Source organism: Balaenoptera musculus, chromosome 7, assembly GCF_009873245.2.
Source record: "Balaenoptera musculus isolate JJ_BM4_2016_0621 chromosome 7, mBalMus1.pri.v3, whole genome shotgun sequence".
Lineage (NCBI taxonomy): Eukaryota > Metazoa > Chordata > Mammalia > Artiodactyla > Balaenopteridae > Balaenoptera > Balaenoptera musculus.
Window position 1 is genome coordinate 100510977 of NC_045791.1, and position 24138 is coordinate 100535114.

At 34.4% G+C, this 24138-nt stretch overlaps 1 protein-coding gene across 1 annotated transcript in view; it reads left to right on the forward strand.

Annotated features, from left to right (window-relative positions):
• The window catches only part of NYAP2 (neuronal tyrosine-phosphorylated phosphoinositide-3-kinase adaptor 2), a 242488-nt gene extending 224555 nt beyond the window's left edge, over window positions 1-17933 (forward strand). Inside the window, exon 6 of the mRNA XM_036858738.1 lies at window positions 17706-17933. Within this exon, the coding sequence (XP_036714633.1) occupies window positions 17706-17933 (228 nt within the window). The remainder of the gene's footprint in view (window positions 1-17705) is intronic.
• Window positions 17934-24138: the final 6205 nt, after the last annotated feature.

Sequence of the window (24138 nt, forward strand, 5' to 3'; positions counted from 1 at the left end):
CAAGCTAAGGAATTTAGCGCTTTTCTATGTATGGGAAGATGCAAGAATCTGGGCTCACTGAAATCATTCCTTAGATAATGCACCTCAGCTCTCTGGGGCCAGTATCCTGTGCTTTCACAGCCTGAGTTTCCTCAGGGCTCACCTTAGGGAGTGGCTGCTGTCTGAGGGCTGGCTGCTAGATGGCAGGTATTCTTTCCTTCCTGAGTTCCCTTAGGGCTCACCAGCTCACCATTGGCTGTGGTTGCAATCACTGATGGCTGTGACATCCTTTGTTTACCGATATGGCAGAAAATATTCCATTTCTCACCACCAAGGATTTTATTGCTTTAAGTCTTAGCTTTGATTCCACTTCTGAGCATAAGTTGGTCCTTATGTATAGTGGAGAATGACACTGCAACCCATAATTGATTCTTTGAAAGGTAGGAGCTGAGAGGGCCTGGGATGGAAGAGCCATTTTCTAGGTAATATCTTTCAGGCTGAAAGAGCATATGTTTTTCACAATTAGAGAAGCTTTTTGAGTACTGATTTAGGAAAGGTATTTTTAAATGAGCTGGCATCCTCAGTGGTTATAACATGAATTACCATTGATATGAAGGATGTCTTCTTGGGCAGTAAGTAAACAGCGTGGGAAGCAGGCGAGAAGAAATTGAGATGGAGAACATGAATTAGGTAGCAAGGAAGGAACCTCTCTATTGAACTCTTGGCTTGGTAGATCGTAAGCTACAAGGAAACTGCTTGCTCTTAAGCTGATTTTGGGTTTCTTGTACAAGATGTTCATTTTCTCCTGCCTTTCCATACTGACCCCATAACAATTTGGATGAATTTGGCTAAAAAGAAAATGGCCAACTTCTTTTGAGGAAATCCAATTATAATTGGATTAGAGTCCAGTTATAAACCCTTGTAATGTTGACCATAAACTAATTGGAGTCCAATTAGTTTATGGTCAACATTACAAGGGTTATTTTGATTACTTGGGGCATAAGTGCTTATTTTGAGTTAGGATGAAAGGCCACAAACTTTAGGTCAACGTGACTCAGACTTGAAATCACAGAATGAAAGGAAATTTATTTAGATGGTGAGGTAAGGGAGACGCAGACCCCAATGCCTGCAGCTGCCTAGGAGGCATTGGAAATGAGTACTTTCTCACTTTGATAGAATCAACAGGGCAGAAAATATTTTTCTATCAAATGAAAAGTTTTATTCCTAGTGAAATGAAAAATGGCAACTGGCACTTTGCCTCAGCAGTGAATTACATAGAATCAAGTTGAACAGGAAAGACAAGCCTATTTAAAGAGAGGAGAGAAAACTCAGACGCAGCCAACTGTTGCCATGTTTCTCTGATTTTTCAAGAGAAGCCAAATTCTACATGATCTTGCCCTGGCCCTCTCCTTTCCCCCTCTGTTTCTCTCTCTCTTTCTCTCTCTCTCTTCTTATATCATCTAATGATTTCTTTTCACATTGGTTCAAACATTTTAAATATTGTGCATTTTATACAACATACACCTGCGAGCCTGATGTAACTCTGCATTTCACAGTTTGTGCCCTCTGGTCCTTTCTAACCTGAGGCCAAGAGAAGTGAAGTGATTTGCCAGAGCTAGTAAATAGCAAAGCTGGCTTCAGAAGGGAAGTATTATGATCCACAGCTTGTTTCTCATTCTATAACAAAGTTATGCTCCTATTGGGCAATGCATTTTAGTGGAGAAAAAATATATTTTATGTACTTTCTCAACTCTGTTCCAAGATCTGAAAATGATTATTAGCTCTACCAGCGATTTGTAAAGCCTTTTCCTTGAGAATTAGCTTATTCTGCTTGTCTCTGAACCTCCCTCTCTTTTGCTAGATAAAACAAATGTTTATTGAGATGTGACTCTCCCTAATTTATCTGTAGTCAAGTCCATCTGCACTATTAAAAACCAATATTTTGTAATGAAATTAAACTTGAAATTAAATTAATGCTAATGTAAGTGATTAAGAGAATATTCTTAGTGAAAAACATCAATACGCTTGTTATAATTGAATTTTATCTTGTAATACCGTTTGCTCCTTGAGGGAATGTCTTTTTAAGGCATTCTACTTAGAAAGTTCTTGTGCATTTAAAAACATAAATTAATTCTGAAACCTGCTCAGAGGTTTTTTTTTTCCTCTAATACAAACAATTAGTTTAATCAATTAACGGCTGAAATTGTAGTCATTATTAGGTTTAATTGCTGAGGAATATGTTGTGCCTTCTTTATTGGGAAAAAATGTATCACAATTTTTCTATAGCCTTTTTACTTTCCAAAGGTAAAGATTTCATAATCATAAAATAGTAAAAAGGCAAATTAAGTTATATATATGTATATATGTATATCTATGTCTATGTCTATATTTATATCTAACTATATTTTAAGATTATACATTGCCCTGCCTGAAGACATAGACATAATATTTTTGATATTTGGATGTAAATCAACTTTCCTCTGAAAAGCCTCATCTTCCTTTTTTTTTTTTATTAATTAATTAATTTATTTATGGCTGTGTTGGGTCTTCGTTTCTGTGCGAGGGCTTTCTCTAGTTGTGGCAAGCGGGGGCCACTCTTCATCGCGGTGCGCAGGCCTTTCACTATCGCGGCCTCTCGTGTTGCGGAGCACAGGCTCCAGACGCGCAGGCTCAGTAATTGTGGCTCTCGGGCCCAGTTGCTCCGCGGCATATGGGATCGTCCCAGACCAGGGCTCGAACCCGTGTCCCCTGCATTGGCAGGCAGATTCTCAACCACTGCGCCACCAGGGAAGCCCCTCATCTTGCATTTTGATATAGGAATGTCATATATCATATCACATATCATTTATGCTTATGTTAGATGTCCTTCACAACTTTATGCAGATTTTAATGCAGCAACACTTTAAGGCAATTTCAGACCCTTGAGAACTATATCATAAATCAACTCTTTCTCATGCAGTATTATCATTATTTCTCAAAGCTATTGCATTTTTCTGTATCCTTACACAGATGAATCTACTTATTATACCTGTATACATGCTCTGTATACATATATAGAGATGCAAATACCATGTCACTCACACCTGGATGGATGGTGCATTATTGGACAGATAGCTTTTTCGTTGTATGATTGATCATAGTCTTTCACCAGAGAACATACGCTAAATCACATACAATTGCCAATTTACTTTTTGCATTTGTTCATAAGAGATACTAAGTTAACATCCTATTTTAGCAACTTGCTTTGCATTTAGTTGTCATCTTGTAATATAAAAATGTGATCAATTTTAAGTGTCTAAAACCTTCATTTTTCTAGAAGTTGAAATTTTATTCTCCTCTAAAATTCTGTGACAGTGAAAATTTTATAAAATTATGGTTTGATGCAATTAGCGTCTTCTTTCATGGTGGTATGAAAGCCATCCCTGGTCTTTTTCCTTCATGCAGCCTTTCTTGGGCTTTTTTTCCTAATGCCACACACTGAATCAGCCAACACTTCTGTGCAACTCAGTCAAGAGGCACTAACATCTCACTATATTTGTGAATATACTTGAAGATGCTTAAATATGTGTAGAAGGACTACGATATTGTTTGCTGCCATGAAACTGAGGAAAAGATGCTTATTGAAATGAACTTGAATTGCGGTTGGTGAAGTAAAAAGAAAAATATCTTCAGAGAGACTCCTTTGGTGAAGGACCCAGAGCAGGTTACGTATCCTCAACACACAATTATATGGAAATAGCAATATAACCAGTGAGTAAGCAGTTTGAAAGTGAGATGAGATGGAAGTATTCTTATATAGCAAGAAAAGAACCATTGTTCCTTTTTTTTTTTTAATTTTTTGGGGCGTGCCATGCAGCTTGCAGGATCTTAGTTCCCTGACCAGGGACTGACTTGCACTCTTGACAATGAATGCGTGGAGGTGGTTTTGAGGGTGGTTCAAGGGTGTTTTGAGATCATTCCTTGAGATCAATCAAGAATCTCAAGATATGAGACTTTATTAACTTTAGCCTACTATTTTTTCTTCAGTGACATTGTAGACACATATATTCTTTCAGCAAAACTTTTATAATTTTGGTTTTTGAAACCACTGGACCATCAAGGAATCCCCCCATTGTTCTTATTGTTATTGGACTTGATATTATTCACCACTTGGACACATCTCCGATCACGATGCTCCGTCCTTTAGATGTTTTAGTAATAACTTCTTTAAGAAGGAAGCCAGGAGGGAAGTAAAGTGAAGACAGAGAACTACCTTTGCAGTTTAACTGTGGGATATTAAATATAACCAGGTGAAAATACTCTGGGGACTAATGAATATATTCTTGTGGATTAGAGGCAAGGCATCTGAGCTATGGATAGAGGGTCTAACCTGGGGAAGGAGGTGATCGTGTTCTGCTCTATTAATAATTCCCTTTCACACCCAGTATGGAATCAGTCTCTAGAGACTGCTAAGTGATCTTTAACCTCTTCGGAACTTGATGTTTTCATCTATAATATGGTGATCACAGGGCCATTGTGAGGCTAAGCTGAAATGAAGCAGGCTGAGTACTCACACAGTGCCTTGCCCACTGAGAGGAGATGCTATATGGTTATCGTGCCCGTGATCTTGATAATGGCAGAGAGTATGGTGTGATGACAATAATGACAAATATAACAAATAACAAGGTCAAAGTTTCATCCCTCCCCCAAAGTTTTGATACTTTATAAATCCTCTCATCTTTCAATCTTCCAGCAGCAAACTTTACCACCTTCATTTGACCCAGCACACTTTCCCATGTTATTGGCTATGTGAAGTGAATATGTGAAAAGTACCCTAACAATTGTGTGTGTGTGTGTGTGTTTCCAGTGTGGGTCACTTTACTCAGAATTAGCTGTGAGACAATCCAGTGTAATGATAAGGGCACAGACTTTAGCGCTTGGTATATTTTGTCTTGAATTCCAATTCTAGTTCTGCCTTCTATTAGCAATGTGATACTACACATATTATTGAACCTCTTCAAGCCTCAATTTATCATCTAACAAATAGCAATAAGACATGCTTATATAGTTATTAAGCTCTAAAGAAATTGATATATGCTAAGTGCCAGTCGGGTGTCTGGAACATGGTTTACGTATAATAAATAATGGTTGCTGCTATTATTGCATTGTTGATGTTCTTATGATTATTACTTAGATTGTGACAATCCTTCATTCCAAAGTCACTTGATCGAAGGTGAATGTAGCTTGCTAACTAATTTTAGAACTTTTATAAAATCATTCAAGGGTGTTTTGAGATCATTCCTTGAGATCAATCAAGAATCTCAAGATATGAGACTTTATTAACTTTAGCCTACTATTTTTTCTTCAGTGACATTGTAGACACATATATTCTTTCAGCAAAACTTTTATAATTTTGGTTTTTGAAACCTATAGATTTCAATAATTTAATCATACTTGTCTGATATACACATATATGCACAAATATACATACAAATACATACATATACACACAAATGTATGATCCATACTTTTATACACACATACACACATATGTTTCTGACTATATATGAATTGTATGTATGTATATGTATTCATGTGCATGTGTGTATGTGCATATGGTCAGCTCCCAGCCAGCTTCAAAACAGACTTTGATTTTCTTTTAATGAAATGTAATGATTCTTTTAAACATAATTGTTAAATATTTTCCAAAATGAAACACTTTAGAAGACTTTGATATAATATATTGCAACCTGGAAAACTATATTTGTCCAATATATGCATCATTTGAAGCTGGAGAATGAAACAGTATTTTTTTTTGCAAAAGACTGATTGTGTGTATATATATATGTGTATTCATATAGATTTATGTTTTAAGAAGATAATGATTACACCAGGGTAATCTGAAGAGGAGAAGTAAAAGTTTTTCACTTAGACATCATTTTCCTTAAGGTAGAACTGATATACATATTCTAATGATTGACAGTTTTATACCAGCTACTACCTCATAAAATGAAATTAAAGTACAGAATTACTTACAGAATTTGAAATATGGCTTAACCACTATGATTGATAAATATGTGCTTGAACAATTGCTTAGATATGTGAAATAAATAAAAGTAGATTCTCACCTCATGAAAAATTAAAAAGTAAAATTTGTCCTTTTATTGTTTTACCTTTTGTCTCATTTTTCTTATTAAATATATTTTTCTCTTCCTAAGCAATGTACTTTTAGCAACAAAGAAGAATGTAAACAAATGAAGTAAAAGGTGAATTCCTGAGTACAATAAAACCATAAACTCTGAAAAACATAAAGAGTTATATTTATAGGTTATCAAAAAGTCAGGAAATTTAAAGAACAAAAAAATGGAGAAATTTTGAAAAAATTAACTGCTTTTACTACCTAAAAATTAGAAACACCTGTTAGTAATAACGTAAATGACTAAAGTGTCAAACATTGGAAATTAATAATATAAATAATGCATAAATACCCTAAATTTTAAAATATATAAATTAGTAAGTAAAAGTACCCCTTTATTAGAAAAAAAGAATAAACTAAGGCTATGTGTCAACTCTTCTGTTATTAAACATTTGTGAAATATCCAAACTCATTCAACTCTCTATTAATGAAAGTAAATTTTGAAATCAAAGGGTTCTTTTAGACATATAAAATGCAGAAACATTTCTTACTTGTTTGCTGGCTTGTTTCTTTTGGTAACACAACTGAGTGCTAATAAAGATGTGGTATAAGTCCCACATTGCTATGGGAATGGAAAATAGTTTAACTTTTCTGGAAGACAAATAGGCTGTATCTGTATCAAGAGCCTTAAAATGTTTTGACCCTTTGACTTGAGAATTACTGTTTGAGTGGCTTCCTGAAGAAAATAAATCATAAAATATTGAAACATTATTTATAGCATTTAAGAAATGAAAGCCAATCAAATGTGAGCAATTATAAAATGACTAAATAAAGATATTCATAATGAATAAATTGTTTTTATTATCATGTCTTGAAAAAAGTATTTAAGACTCTAATAATGAGAAAAATTTGAGGATATAATAATACTGTATAATCCCAAGTTTAAAAAAAGATATTTTATACATACATAAGATATCACAATATATATATATGATTTATGTGAGGAATTTACTACATTTTTTGTATGGTGGTATCACAGATAATTTTTGCTTATGATATTATTACCCATATTTTGTATAATAGGTATATTTTACTTTTATAATCAGAAAAATGTAGTGAAAAAGTTTACCTCTCAAACTAGTCACTTTGAAATATTATTTCAATGAAGCTTTAACTATTTAAAACATTGTGAGACTTCTATGGGAATACTAACTCAGGATTCTAGGGCTACAAAAATGGTGTAAACAAGATCTGTGCTTTTCAGAAGTTCAGAATCTTGTGCAAAACTTGTAATAAACACACTCATTCATAGCATGGTGTAAGAGGTTGCTGATTTCAGTAATGAATGAATGAATGAGTAGATGGTACTCCAGCAATAAGCAAGCATGGCTGTCAGAGTCATAGAGGATCTCACAATGGATTCTTGCTGCATTTAGCTCAACTTTAAAAGCATAAGTGGGATTTCACAGAAAAGATGAGGCTGCAGAGAGGAAGAGAGTTCCAGAATGAGGAAACAGCTTGAGATAAAAATGGGAACAAGTAGTGTGCCTGTGGTCCCAGTTGAGTTTTGAGTAGTCAGTTATGACTGGCGTATGAAGTAAATGGCTGGGTAAAAAATATTAGCCAGAAAATACAACATTGAAGCTGATTGTGATGGACCTGGAGCATTAACTATTTTCTTTAGGTAAAGGGGAACCGTTGAGTTAACATGATTTTGTGGAGGCTTCACAGGGAGCCCTTGGGCAAAAGTGTGGAGAACCGTTGAGTTAACATGATTTGGTGGAGGCTTCGCAGGGAGCCCTTGGGCAGAAGTGTGGATGGTGGATGAGAAGTAGCCAGTAAATGGAACATTAGAGGCAATCTTAATAGTCCAGGGACTGAACCAGGAAAATGACTCTGGAAATGTAAAAGATGATGACAGATTTGAGAAACATTTATGGAATAGCATTAACTGCCTTTTGGGCCATTTGAATGCAGTTGCCTGAGACCCACCTTACCTGGAACCTAGACTCAGAATCTCTAAGCATAATGCCTAAGAATTTGATTTTAGCAAATTCCCAAGGGGAGATGACCACATACTAAAGTTTAGGGAGCATCAGTTTGTCACTTAACCTGAGCCAAAGAGTCAAGGATTCTGAGACCCCAGAACTCAAATCCTTGAGACCCCAAGGATTCAAACACCCTAGAGTGTTTTCAGCTGTAGAACACCCAGATTATGGCTCACATGGCAGGGAGGGCTGAGTTTAACGTTAGATGTCTTCTGTGGCTTAAAAATCCCAGGAAATATATTTTTTAACCTTGTACAATTTGGGATATTATTGGATTCAGCTGAGCCAAAGTGAAATCAAATTATTCAATAAATCAAAAATTTCCAAAGCCCCTTTTCTGAAAACACTGAGAGAGCATTGCTCTTCTAGTCACCCATTTGTTTATTCATTCGTTCCTTGCATTAGTATTTATGACATACTTCCTTGTGCTAAAGGATAAGGATGTAAGTATTAACTATAGAGCCCCTCCTTATCTTCAAAGAACTCACAGTCTACTAGGGATAGAGGAGCCTATATTTTTGTGTCCACCATGAAGTAGATGCTAAATCATTACATGCAATTCTCCCAGCAAACCTGAGGTCTTATTATTTTCATATTACAGATAAAGAACCAAGGTCTCAGGAAGATTATATGACTTGTCCCAGACCTCACAACTAATAAGTGGTAAAACCAGGCCATGATATCCATTTTATCCACCTTATTCTGTCCCCGAAGAAAGAAGGAAATCGAACATGCACACAAAAATAGGATTATTGTTATTACAGAGAGATGTGCAGTGTACTGGCAGAGCTTGGAAACAGCTATAATTGCCACTGTTTAGCAGAGTAGTTCAGACCAAACTCTGTCCTTGAAAGTGACTTGTGACCTGGGTCTTGATTATAGGACATCACTATAAAACTGAAGAGTTAGGTGTTTTCCTCATTTTGCAGGCAGAGAAAAACGAGCAATCTATATTAACTCGAAACTCTATTTATAGCCATGCAATTGTAAGGTTTATTAACTTACAATTTTAAAATCTTTATGATGAGTGATTTTTACATAATTGATGATATAAACAAGCACAGATATGTAAAAACAAATAGCATATATGGTTTAAAATACCAACATGTGATGTTCCTTAGAGTTGATCAGAGATTGTATACTGAGGCAGATCTTCAGATCTAGAAAAAGAAGGATGAGGGTTGTATACCCATGATGTCTCATTCAAAAGCACCTCTGAAATCAAGACATGGTTCTCATTTTAATAATATATCTATATCTCAAAGCTAAATTTAGACCAACTGAAATAAACACTGCAGTTTCAGTATATACCTCAAGTGTGTATCTGTCTAATAATTCTTTCACAAAACATAGGTTCTAAATCAACACTGCTGATAAATGAAGGAGAATTACAAAGGAATAATTAAAAAAAAAATCAATAGATCAGAGTTAAAGATGAAAAAAACATAGGCAAAAAACTATGGAAAATGCTAAAGTTATCCCAAGGATGCAATTATTTCAAATACTGTCATAAAAGTTTAAAAGCTAGGAACATTTCAGACATAATATTTAATTCTCATAATATCTCAAGCAAGAAAACCAGATAAGTAGCTTGTACAACATCACCAAAGTGAGATTAAAAGCCAGGATCTTTTCCAGGCCCATGGAACTGATAAGTCCCTGCTTTTTTGGTTTTGTCAACTTATGTTACCTTTTTTAAAAAAAAATATTGCACATTTATATTATCTTTTTTTGTTTTGCACACTTACATTATGTAGTTTTTTATTTTTGATATTTCACACTTTTCTGTTGAATTAGCTTCATTCCGGGCTTCATGAAAAAAGAAAAAATTCATTTAGTGTGGAACCATCTTCCTGACCTTGAATCTGTAATTTTCAAAGTAGAATAAATGGTATTTATAAGTCATTGTAAAGTCACATGGATTATTTGACTGTACCTTTTAATATTTACCATAGAAAATACCGTGATGTTGGGTCACCTCTATATGCTTTCAATTATTTTACACAAATACATAGGAAGAGAGAGGTAGATGAATACATAGATACATAGAGTAAGTCTTACTCATTCAAAGCAAGAGACATTTTTTTTCTTATAATGTATAATGATCAAGGAACATGGATTTGAGCACTTGTTATTCGATAACTAAGTAAAAAAACAATTAGTGAATTTGCTGACAAGTGCAGATAATTATAACCCTTCCATCTCTGTGCTATGTCAATTTCAAAAGGTTTATTGAGGGCTTATGTTGTTGCCTATGCTATGCAAAGCTGACCTTTTCTTTCCAAAATATAGTTGGAAAAAAAGAAAAGAAATATAATTCACTAACATTATTTTTTAAAAAGTTCTCGAAGCAACTTTTATATTGAAGTTGAATCAACACTGTGACGTAGCACAGACAAGCAAATAGCCACTGCAAGGTTATTAAAAGAAAGAGTTGACCTTATATTGAATCTCTTATTTAGAGGATTTAAACCAGATTATCCACTTTATTTCTTTAATTCCAACATGCCTCTTCTTTCTTATAATGATGAAATTGTAAAAATGTGCCGAAATAATTTCTCTAAACTAATTGTCAGAGCTGATTTTAAATCTAAGTCTAATCCTTTATGATTCATCTAATGGGCCAAACTTGATATGAAAAATATTGTAAGTATATATGAATCAATGCTCTTGATTTTGTTTTATAGCCTTTTTTATAGTACTAATATTGATATTATCCTTTTTGGTCTTCTATCAGGCATTTTTTATTTTAAGGGTTAATTGGCTATTTACCTATTAAGTTAGCAACCTTTTTCTTTAAAGGGCCAGACAATAAATATTTTAGGCTTTACAAGCCATGTGGTATCTGTCCCAATTACTGAACTCTACTTGATAGCGTGAAAGCAGCTGTAGTTAATCCATGAACACAGGGGCATGTCTGTATGCCAGGTAAAACTTTATATATGCTGACTTGTGAATTTCATATAATTTTCGCCTCTCATGGAATATTCTTCTTTTGTTTTTTTTCAACTATTTAAAAGCTTAAAACAAAAATTCTTGTTTATGAGCTGTACTAAAACAGGCAGAGGACTTTATTTGAGAAGTGTACTTTAGTTTGCCAACCCCTGTCCGTTTTCTTGAAGATATATGTAAAAAAGTCATGGTGCTTACGTGTTTATTCTTTATGTACATTTTGTTAGTAAAGAATCAATCTCTTTACCTGCTAAATGAGAGAGGAAGAACGTTTTCAATGAAAGCAGTAACACCTCTGTCAGACCTGTGACTCCTAAGGATAGGGACAGCAGAGGTGAAAGTGACTTGCTCCCTCCTATAATTCCTGAAGAAGTTGCTTGCCTTTCTCAAATCACACCAGCTGGCCTTCACGCCTGCTCTTCCTTGATGCCCCACTAATGCTATCCGTGCTCTCCTGGAGAAATTGTCTTCAGGGCAAAGGGAAAATTCAGAGAACTTTGGTGACTCTAGCTTCCTTTTCAGCCAGACTAAAGCTTATACTCCTCACACTGGAAATGATGATTTCTTTTTTTTTTTAATTAATTTTTATTGGAGTATGGTTGATTTACAATGTTGTGTTAGTTTCTGCTGTATAGCAAAGTGAATCAGTTACACATATACATCTATCCACTCTTTTTAAGATTCTTTTCCCATATAGGTCATTACAGAGTTGGAAATGATGACTTCTCATAAAATGGGCTACCCAGGTGGCAGAAATTGGGATAGAGAGAGCAACATGCAACTGATAGATTTTTTTTTCCCCTAGAGCTTCTGAAAATTAGTATTGGTATTGAGTCTATTGTTTAAGAAATTAAATTTGATTCTCAAATCTTCAGACTCACAGCTAAACTTAATTCCAAAGCCAGCATCACACCTGCTCAAAAATCTTTGATGAATGTTTTTTTACGTGCTTACTCATGAGGCATAAAAATCAAAATCAATAGAGATAGGCATGCTTGTATCAGTTTTATTCTCGTATCATTTTTAATATTGAAATTCTCCATGTGCTTATTTCAGAGTATTCTTTTCTCTTATGGTTTACATACTTTGAAAAATTGAATACTTTAAGTAAACATTATGGAGATTTATTATTGGACAGTCTCACTATTCTTTTGTTTCTTGGATGAAATATACTCAATATCAGGAAGTACTTCGATTATTATTATTATTATTATTTTTAATTTATTTTATTTATTTATTTTTGGCTGCCATTGGGTCTTCGTTGCTGCGCGTGGGCTTTCTCTAGTTGCGGCGAGCGGGGGCTACTCTTCGTTGCAGTGCACGGGCTTCTCATTGCGGTGGCTTCTCTTGTTGTGGAGCACGGGCTCTAAGCGTGCGGCCTTCAGTAGTTGTGGCTCGTGGGCTCCAGAGCGCAGGCTCAGTAGTTGTGGCGTGAGGGCTTAGTTGCTCCGCGGCATGTGGGATCTTCCTGGACCAGGGCTCGAACCCGTGTCCCCTGCATTGGCAGGCGGATTCTTAACCACTGCGCCACCAGGGAAGCCCTCGATTATTTTTTAGAGAAAGTAATTATTGAAGTGAATTAAGACTCCTCATTTATGTTATTCCTGATGCATTGAAAGCTCCATAGATACGATCATCAGCGATGTATGGGACTTTACATTTTTTCAGTTCCAAATATGCATACTATATATAAAGTATATTCAAGTGTACATACTATGTATATATGAATTATGTACATATATATACATATGTAATGTATATAGGAAGTACATACAAGTTCAGAGAGATACATGACTTTTCAAGGTCACACAACAATCAAGATCCCAATCCAGTCATTTAACTCTTCCATTATACCATGTTGCTTCCATCTAAAGAATGAAAGATACAGTTACTTATTCTTTGGAAAGAATATGGTCCCATCAAGTTATTTTTAAAAATATATATATTTTGAATTTTAGAGTAGTTTTAAATTTACAGAAAAACTGCAAAGAATACACACAGTGTTCCTGTATACCCCACACCCAGTTTCCTCTATTGTTAATATCTTACATTATAACGGTGTTTTTGTCACGACTAATGAATCAATATCAATACATTATTATTAAAACCCATACCTTATTTGAATTTCCTTAGTTTTTATCAATCAGTTTCAGGATTTCTTCCAGTATACCACATTAATTAATTTCAGTCTTCATGTCTCCTTGACCTTCTCTAGACTGTGACAGTTTCTCAGACTTTCCTTATTTTGTATGACCTTGCCAGTTTTGAGGATTACTGGACTGGTATTTTGTACAATGGCTCTCAGTTTGGGTTTATCTGGTGTTTTTCTCATGGTTAGACTAAGTTATGGTTTGGAGGAGGAAAACCACACAGGTAAAGTGCCCTTCTTATCACATCATATCAAGGGTGCATACTGTCAACATCACCTATTACTGCTGATCACCAGGTGTGGCGTAGGTAGTGTTTGACAGGTTTCTTCATGTAAAGTTCCTCTCCTCCTCCTTTCTAGAGTGTACTCTTTGGAAAGAAGTCCTGTGTATAGCCTACACTTAAGGAATGGTGATTTATGTTTCACCTCCTTGGGGAGGAGCTTCACTTCATTTTTATCTCCATGAAGTTAGCCGAGAATATTGCCTCCACTGAATCTTGTTAATAGGAGAATCTTGTCCAAGATATGCAAGTGTGTTCATATTAATTGAACAGTTATCTTCCAATGCATACTTGACTTGCCTGTGTATTTTTTCTTTCCTTCATGGTTCATACAATAAATGCATATGGATTAAAGATGAGAAACAGGACACTTGATTAAATAACTAAACTGGAAGAGTTTATTTACTGGGCTTAGTTTCAAATTAGTTGTAAATTGACTCACAGAGTTCTTTCAACTACAGGGTGAAGTGGAATGGAATTTTACAGCTAAATTTAAACTAAATATGAAGAATCTGATGATAAACAAAAAATGGGAAAGTCTAGATATCTTTTATGGGTAGTAGTCTTAACACACTTCATATAATGGCTAAACATGCTATTTGTTATGTCTAAAATAATGAATTAAAGCATAACATCTTACTATCAGAATGAAATAATTTTTGACACATTTTAAGGGGGGGGGGATTTGGCTATGTCAATAGGCATGGAAGTAACACTGAGTTTATTTTGGGGAATTAAAAACAACGTGTACCCTCCAGAAAGAAATATTCAAAAACATGCGTTATTTAAAAGTAAATATGAAAAACAGACTTATCTTCCCCAAAATGAATCTCATTCTTCCTTCATTCATATCATTGTAACATAATAATAATTTGGGGGCGGGGTATTTTAAATGAGAAAAAAAGTTTGATAGCAGATTTAACATGAGAAGATTCTACAGCAGACTTAGACTTGTTAAACTTTTTAAAATCAAAAAATTAATTTTCTATCTTCTAACAACCTGTATTTGAATTCTCTTAGAATACCTCACCCTCTTTCACGTATTGGGCAATGCTTTCTCATGGAATTTTTACTGACTATATAATTGACCCCCAAAAGAAGATAGTTCAATATTGCAGTCTGTCTGAAAAACAAGGTTGATTTTCTTCTACTAATATTTTGAACCATTATATCTCAATCAAGTGGATATATAACTATTCTGAAATAAAAATGTAAAGGATATGAAAAACCATATAACTCTTTCTTCTTAAATTCCTACTCCTTAGATTTTTAAAGAATGGATTTTTTCTTAATAAATTGACATATATAGCATAAACTAGTAATTGACTGAAAACACATACTTATTCTAGACAATGTAATGCATTTATGAACTGTAATGACAACTATGAAATAAAATGTAATATAATGAAATATATTGGTGACACTGTTGTCAGAGCAATCCAGGAAAATTATTATTTTGCAGTTACATATACTGATTCACACCCTAAAAGTATTAAAGGTAATTAAGTAATAAGTGATTTAATGTTTGTGTGGACAAGTAAATACCATGAAAATATTGAAGTGATGCTGTAAATATCTTACCTTAAAGAAGACTGGAGGTTTTGCGATTTCCTTGAGATGTGTAAAATCCACTGAGATTTTACTAAGGAGAAAATTATCTTGAGAGTTTTCTGAGAAGCAACAAAAACTGTTGTTCAATGATAGTGGCTTCAATTCATTCCTAAAACATTTACTGAAAGCTAAATGACTCTGTTCTGCATGTTGGGGCTACTGTGTTGGATGTGATTTGGGGCCGGCCCTCTGGGAATTCTGTGTTATAAATTCCATTTATAACAGTTTATAGTCACTCAATAAATTTTGCTTGTCTTTCCACCAAAATAGAGTTATTGTATTTTTATTGCTTAGATTATCATGTTAGAAAATACTATAAATCTTTTGAAAAATTTTCAAGCTACTTTGGCAATCTCCTGTTAGGACAAAAATCTGTTGGTGTTGTCCTAGAACTTCACTTAAAAAGTGAACAGCCATGGCCAGGGCCTGGGCTAGGGGCTAGAGGACACCAAAAGGTGTCAAACACAGCCCATCCTTTCAAGAAACTTTGTATCAAGGTAAGCTCATTACATACAAGATATTTATCTAAGAGTATCATCTTCTGGAATCTAAGTCCAAGTCATTGATTTTGATTTATTTGATAAACACTTTTTATTCACTCATAAAGCTGTAAATATATTTGCATTTTTGAGTAGCATCTGGAAATGGTGGTACATACAAGAATAACTCTTATTATAATTTCTAAATAATATTCAGGAGATGGAGCTTGCTGTAATAGAAAGATGATTTACTTTGGAGTCAGGCAGATCTGAGTTTGATATAGGCCTGTATCACAGCCAATAGCCTATGACTTTGATCTAGTTCCTTAAACTTTCTGAGACTCAGCTTTCTCACTTGTAGTGTGTAGCTAAATCCTAACTTTCAGTGTGGCTGGGAGGATTTAACATAACATATACAGGGTTCTTCGCACATGCTTGGCAGAGAGCAGGTATGGACAACTGCTGCTGGGTATTTGTCAGTGTTAGAATAATAATTCTTGGGCAATGCTTCACTGTTTTAAAAATGACTTCACCTTCATTATGCAATCTAATTTTTATACTAACTTCTGAAATTAAGATATTATCAATTCAGTTATTCATGTAAAGAAACCAAGACATGGAAGTGACCAGTGGAAATCTGACACATCCCGAATTTGAATGTTTGACTTCTAGCTCAAGATCCTGCCTTCTCCATAAAGAATTAAGAATTGTGAGAATTCAATTTTCCCTTGTTCACACCAAAGCCTACCTGTCTGGTTTGGACAAGATATGTAAATTCTTGAAGTCTTAGCTTCCTCACCTGTACATTGAAGGCATTGTACCGATATATCTTCCCAATCCTTTCCAGTTTTGCATGCACTATGAGAGTCAGTAGAGTGTAGTTGTTAAGATACAGGTGTTGGAGATTAAACTCTTGGATTCATATCCTGACTCTGCCATTTGTTGGCTCTGTAAGCTTAGGCAAATTACTAAATCTCGTCAAGTCTCATTTTACTCGTCATTATGGGTTAATAAATAGTACTTACTTCAGAGCATTATCTTTGTGAGGAATAAATGCATTAAACTATGCAAAATATGAAGAAAGGGATCTGGTATAGAATAAGTCTTATACATATAAGTTTTTGCTGATTATTTCCTAAAATTGTGCCATCAAATTGAGTGACTCCAAGTGAGCTATTTTAACTCTTCAAGTCAGAGTAGATTTGCTTAAACAATTTAGTGTAAGCATCACCATCCTGGATTCTTGGCCCAATCACACTGCTGTTCTTGTGACACTGACTCAACTCGCTAGCTCTGTTCTAAAGAACAGTTATTGGTGGGCATAGCCACATACACCTGGGAGCAGTGTTTACCTGTCCAGAAATAGATGAATGTGTATCAATATATAGTCAGCACTGAATCTTCTCCTGGTACCCAACTGAACTGATGAATCTGTTTCTTTGAAGTTCTGGAACTATTCGGGATCTGGGTCAGTATGATTGCAGAAGCCAACGATTCTAATTAGACATTTGCTGAAGCACCAAAAAGTATAGCAAAACTGCTTTGCAGAATAATTATTTAAGCATGTAAATTCCAAGCATTAGATGCAAATTAAAACTCATTTTGGTAGAAGAATAATTAAAAGTCTTAATTCTATATGTTATTTGTAGACAAACGCAAGTTTTATTTTACTAATAAAATTGTTCATTAACATCTTTAAAACATATCACATTCATATTAGATCTCACTGAAAAGTAATTCTAATAATTGAACTTAGACATATTGAAGCACATATGACAATGGAGTCAACATAGAAGTAATAGCTAAATTTTTGGCAAATTGCTTAAAAATTTTTTAAAAAGGTTTTATTTCCATAGCATGGACTTTTAGAACATATTGGTAAACTATTCCTGCCTAAATTATTGTTTAATAATATTACAATATTTAATAATTTAACTACAAATTTTATTTACAGTTTCCATCTTTTAATTTTGCTTTGTAAGAATTTCAAAAACAGCTGACATTTTTCGAAACAACTACTAGCACAGTGGAAAAAAAAACCTGCTTTCATTCCATTTTTTTTTTTTTTCTGTATTCACTCTTTTTTGCTAGGTGGCATGCATGCAGTGGTTTCATGGAGACCATACAATGCTTGAGATGATTGAGAAAAAACGTTGCTTGTGCAAGGAAATAAAAGCTAGACAGAAAACGGAAAAGGGCCTTTGCAAACAGGATAGCATGCCTATCCTACCCAGCTGGAAGAAGAATGCAGGTACAAAGAAGTACAGCCCTCCACCCTATTCTAAACAGCAAACGGTATTCTGGGACACTGCCATATGACTGTGTGCAGGATGGTGTGAGCTCCACATTACTTAACACGAAGAGGGAGGTCGACTCGGTCATGTGATAAGTAACTGTTACGTATCGTCTCAGTCAAAATGGAATGCCAGTGGTTCCCTGAAAAACCCATGGGAAGCTGTGCCTATTCGTGGCTAGTTCAAGATAAAATCTGTATTTCCTTGCATTTAAGGCACACTTATTTATCATGGATTATTTTGAATCCAGAAGATATTAAGATGTAAATATTTTACTAGTTTATGGGTGACACCTGAAATAATACACATTATACGTATATAAATGATAGAAATATCAAGAGTTTTACTATATGATACAATTTTGGTATTAACTGGTTTGTTATCTCTTTTATATGTCCCTTGATGCCTTTGATTATTAATTTTTGCATTTAAAATGTTTCTTTCTGCCCACTTTTGGTTTCTGTACATGAGCTCACAGATAGATTATGTTCAATCACACAATATATGATCTGGTGCTAGTAATGTAGAAGTTGAATCTCATATTCGTTAGGAACATCTGTTGCTTTGTACGTTTTCAAGGGTTTGACAGGAAATGAATGGCAATGTGATGCTGAATTTGGACGTCCACATTACATCAACACCAATATTTTTGCTACATTGGCTTTATAAGAATTTCTCTTCAGTATCATCTTGTTTATACTAAGCAATGGTTAGTCAGACTCCAGAGAAAGTTAATAGGATATATTTGGACATCCCAGCAGAAAACATTTCCTTCAGAAATGACTTTAGGGACACATGTCCTTGCATCATTGATTTGATTGGAGGAGACCAGGGTTCACTGTGATAATGGAAGGAACAAGGAATCAAAGGTTAAACAGCACAACTGCTTTCAAGAGGGTGGGACCAGTGGCATTAGAGCCACTGCCATCACTATTTTTGAGTAACTTCTCATGTGTATGTTTGTTTCCCCTAGAAAATGACCAATATGCATTCAACCAGATGAGTTTACATGTTTTAGTATACTAAATGCCAATCTTTCTCAAAATTTAGGTCCACGAATGGAGTAGTATTTCCTGTTAATTTTTCAAATTAGTTATTACCATATTTTGGGGGTGTAATCTTCTGTGCATGTTCATCACACCTATTCTTACTGATGATGACACCATGACCAAAGAATTATGACCAATTGTTTATTTTATTTTGTTTCAAGGAAGAAACAGGAAATGCAGGGGATGGGAGATGGGGTGGATTCAATTTTATGTGGTGGTAAAATTTAAGTTAAATAAATCATATATATCTTTTAAGAGTAACTTGTTAGTTGACTATAAATATCCCCACGGATGAAGAAAAAGGAAACTATCACATATATTTTGTATATTTAAATTACTATTTATGCTTCCTAAAATGGACAGTATGTGATTCTTCTTTAACAATCAATTTAGTATTATATTTCTGAGAGAAAATGTATGTGTTTGAAGTTATTGTCATAGTGGTTTTCCTTGTAAGGGTTTTGACAGCAATAGTACAGTGCTGCTCAATATAACCAAATATAACAGGAGGTAGGGAATTTTTGTAATCTATATTGCTAAAGAGCTAGTAATGCTTTATCAGTAATAGTTTCTTTCGAGCCTTTGAAATGTTATAACATAATTTTTTAATATTTTATAATTAATGTATATTTTGATGTCCAACTAGAATTCTGAAAGAATAAGGAAAATAAGGTAAGTGGGAGCATGTATATCTGTTATGTGTGCCCGTGTACACGTGAATGAGTACTCAGTGGGGGAACTGTGTACATTAAATGCTTACTGAAGTTTTAGTTTTGCTTGTATCACTAAGGTGGTAAAAAAAAAAAAAAAAAGCAGAGTCACAAGTACAGGAAATCACGGAGAGATCTTAAGTAGCTTAAATAAATCCTGCTGCCATGTTTCACCAGTTATAGATTATGTTTCAAATCCAACAATCAATGGAGTACAAATCTAGGAGTGATGAAAATGTGTTAAGGTAAAATCAGAATTGAAATAAAATGTGTTTATGACCCAAGTTGTTATCCTGATTTAAGTTATTATGACCACATATGCTCAAGCCAATGAATCAGATATATATGTCATCAATTCTCAGCATCTTTATGATGATCTTGAGATATAGATGTGTATATATATATATATATATATATATATATATATATATATATATATATATATATATATATCTCAGGCTCAATATGATAATGATTGGATAATTCCCTTGAAATTTATATTTTGGTAATAAATGCAAGTGTGTTTTTCAAATGCCAATCTTTCCCATATCTATCTGAATTAGGCAGAAGATATTTTTTAATGCTGGCCACTTGTCAAGAAGGAAACAGAGTTACTAAAATGATTTGTGTTGGATTCAGCCATTTCCATTTGTTCTGCCAAACTCATGCTGTTGCCAGGTTTCATACACTCCTTTTTCAAGCAAGTTATTTTCTGAGAAGGTAACTTGTTTGAAAATCTGACCTTAGGCAACCATTTCTATTTATTTTCTCCAAATCTTGCCTTCCATGGGAAGTAATTGAAAGATCTGATATTTGACTCAAGAAATGATATTCTATACCTATAAGACTGTCCATTGTGGTTTAGCCTATGTGGCAATAGCCATTCTATGATTAATTTCCTTTTTGTGTAGCATTTCTTTATGTGGAGAAAAAGAGGTCATTAGGACAGAGAGAAAAATAAAGTTACTCTCTAGTGGCAACTAATTAGGACACTTCATCCTATAAATTTGGTCAGATGATCAAAAGTTCCACCTGCACCTAGAACACTATGGAATGATAAAGCTCATATTTTTTTAGCAGTGCCAAAGAACAGATCATATCATGGCATGGTTATCAAGCTGAAACAGCTCAGACCTATAAAAATTATCTTTTCACAGAAAATTTTATAGAAACAGAATTTTATTGGCTGTCAGCAAGATGCTTTTATATGTGAAAACTTCTTAGAAGTGACACAATTTTTTTTAGAATTAATGGAAGGGAAAAAGCAAATCCTGCTTTTCTGCCCAGTCTCAGAAGCCAGCATCTTCTGAGGTATAACAGGAGTTCTTTATGTAAACATTGCCAAACTTTCCCTTGTGTTTATGGAGTGGAAGCAAGTTTGGAGTTGAAAGTGATTGATTTGTGTAAAGGTTAATGTCACCCATAAAATATAGTCCTGAAAGTGAAACAAAACAAAACACTAAGAGGTTAAAATGTGTAGTTAAGAACACACACATTCAAATACATGGTAATTAAATGGATACAAGCAGATATAACTTCACATTTCAAAACAGTGACATCGGGACTTCAGAGATCCCAAGGTTCCACATAGTTTTCTTTGAATGCTTCTGAAGAGTAGAGAAATATTTTTCTTACTACCTTTTGGCTTAGGCCTCACCCTTATATCCAATGTAGTTTGAGTCTTATGAGCGAGTTTGGTTATAAAATTAATAAAACTAAATGACCCTATTGTTTCATTGTTTTAATTAAATAAGACATCAGAACAATGCACATACAATGCAATTTCAATATTACTTATATGTTAAGGTGAATCACTTGCCTCAAATACAAAAGAACTTGTAAGCTAATCATGGCTCCCTATAAAATGAAGGAAAAATTCCTGTGATTCAAGTAGCAAGTAATCTGAGATGAGAGAGAATTCACCCTTGCAAAGAAGTAGAAGTAGAATAGAATAGCAATTCACAATTCATTGTGTCCCAAACTTAAATTGAAGTGAAAGAAAAATAATACCTATGTACTTAAGATTAACTGGCTAAATCTTCCTTGTAAGGGAAAATAGATATCTAACTCTAGAATGTGAACAATTTGTTATTAATCCATTATTCATTTAACAGTTCATTATTGAGCAACTTATATATCAGCTATTTTAAAACATTTCTGAAGCATTTGGCATTAAGCATTCAAAAAGATGTGGTCCCTGCCTTCAAAGAGCTTTATTATATAATCATTAATATTTTCAAAACAAAGCTTTTAGGAAGATATACAGTATCACATATGTTTGACATCTCTTATGTGTTTATATATGGTATTCTCTTTTTTTTCAGATCAAGTGTATACTCAAAATAAAATGCTAAACATATTAAAGTTGATGTCTAAGTATAAAATATGTTTATGTGTAAGCCTCTATATGTACACATAGGATATGTACTGCTGTCTATATAAATCAGTAAAAGGATAACAAGTTTTGCCATGTTGGACTTTGAACATTGTGGCTTGGGGTTTGGATTGATTTAAAACCCTTTGATATTTGGGTCAGTTACACTGTAGCAAAATGTGTGTCATCTGGGAAAAATGTCTCATAATATTTCCCTTTAAATGTTATAAAGGTTCAAATTTAAGGGAAAACATCTTTACAGAAATATCGTTGCATCTATCTCAACCAAACCTGTATGAAATCCTTTTGAAGTTTTCAATTGTTCCCAAATATGACTGGGTTTGCCCACCCTCAAAGCATCTACATTTACACATGTATACACCCACATACAGTATACATACTGTATATAATATATATGAAAATGTTTAGTATGCACTTCTTTTGTTTGAAACTCCTTCAGTTAACATTTATAGTGTAGCAATTTGTGTAAAGTGCACTGTGATTATAAAAAACAAAGCACAGTAAAGTCACAGGTCTTGTTATCTTGCACTAAAAATGTGTTCACGTATTTAGCAATTGTATGTTTACTTTCTTGTTCTTTTCAAGAAATTGAAACAAATAGCTATTGAGAAAATGATATCAAATAATATGTTTTTTAGTGGCTAATAGCACTACGTTTTTAAAAGACAGGGTTTTTAAAAGAAACCATTTAACATCCATTCCAACATCACGTTTACTGTATTTAAAAATCTGAATGTCGTATTGCATTTTTCATTACTCATTAAAAATGTCAGGTATGTGCCTGAAAAGTTGTGCAACTAAGCATTAGATAACAGATTTCTCTACTCATGTGTTGTTAGCCATTTCTATATACATAATAGTATAAACACTGATGTTTTAATTTCTTTTAATTTTTGTACTTGATTTTTTCAGGTAACATGTAATTATAAATGTACTTTGATACTCTTGAAGTAACCAGATGTTGTTTGAAAACAAATTGTTTTCTTTAGTGCATTGGCAATATTTTGCAATACTTTTGTGCTTATTTATTTGTGCTCCCGTGTAATTATAATAAAAGCAATAGTTTAAATTAGTTGACTTTGTCGTTGCTGGTATTTATTCATCAAGAAACAAGATTGGTAACATCTCTTTTAAAGAAAAGTGCGCACATTTTTCCACGTTTCCATTTGCCTATGAGATTGTATGTATGTTGGAAGATTGATGGCTGTGATTAGTTTGAAGACCTAGACTTTACAACTTAGTTATGTGACCCTCAATCGTCCTCAGTCACCACTCGGCTTCTGCTTCAAATAGGTGATCCACTAAGTAAGAGGAAACTTGACATTTTTCTTTCGTATGCCCCTAATTCCAATTAAATGACTCAGTGTGTATCTAAAGTGTGCTGGAGGCATTAAAGAAAAAAAATCCAGCAATCCTAGACTGGTGTACATAGACAAGATATTTATTTGAAGAGTATTTAGCCCATTTATTTATTCAGTCATACTTCTAGAATTAATCTGGTTTAAATAGGGAGCAAGTCAGTATGTTAATGTTTACTGGGGCATTGGTAACTAAAATGTCATTGAACACCTGAAATATACATGACAAGGTTCTGGATCTCAGCAAGCTTACCAAAAAAAGTTGGAGCTTCCCTGGTGGCGCAGTGGTTGAGAGTCTGCCTGCCAGTGCAGGGGACACGGGTTCGAGCCTTGGTCTGGGAGGATCCATGCTGCGGAGCAGCTGGGCCCGTGAGCCACAACTACTGAGCCTGCGCATCTGGAGCCTGTGCTCCGCAACAAGAGAGGCCGCGATAGTGAGAGGCCCGCGCACCGTGATGAAGAGTGACCCCCGCTCGCCGCAACTAGAGAAAGCCCTCGCACAGAAGTGAAGACCCAACACAGCCAAAAAAAAAGAAAAAAAGTGCATTTGTGGGACTTCCATGGTGGTCCAGCCGTTAAGACTTCGCCTTACAGTGCAGGGGATGCGGGTTTGATCCCTGGTCAGGAAACTAAGATCCCACATGCCTCGTGGCCAAAAAAACCCAAAACATAAAATAGAAGCAATATTGTAACAAATTCAATAAAAACTTTAAAAATG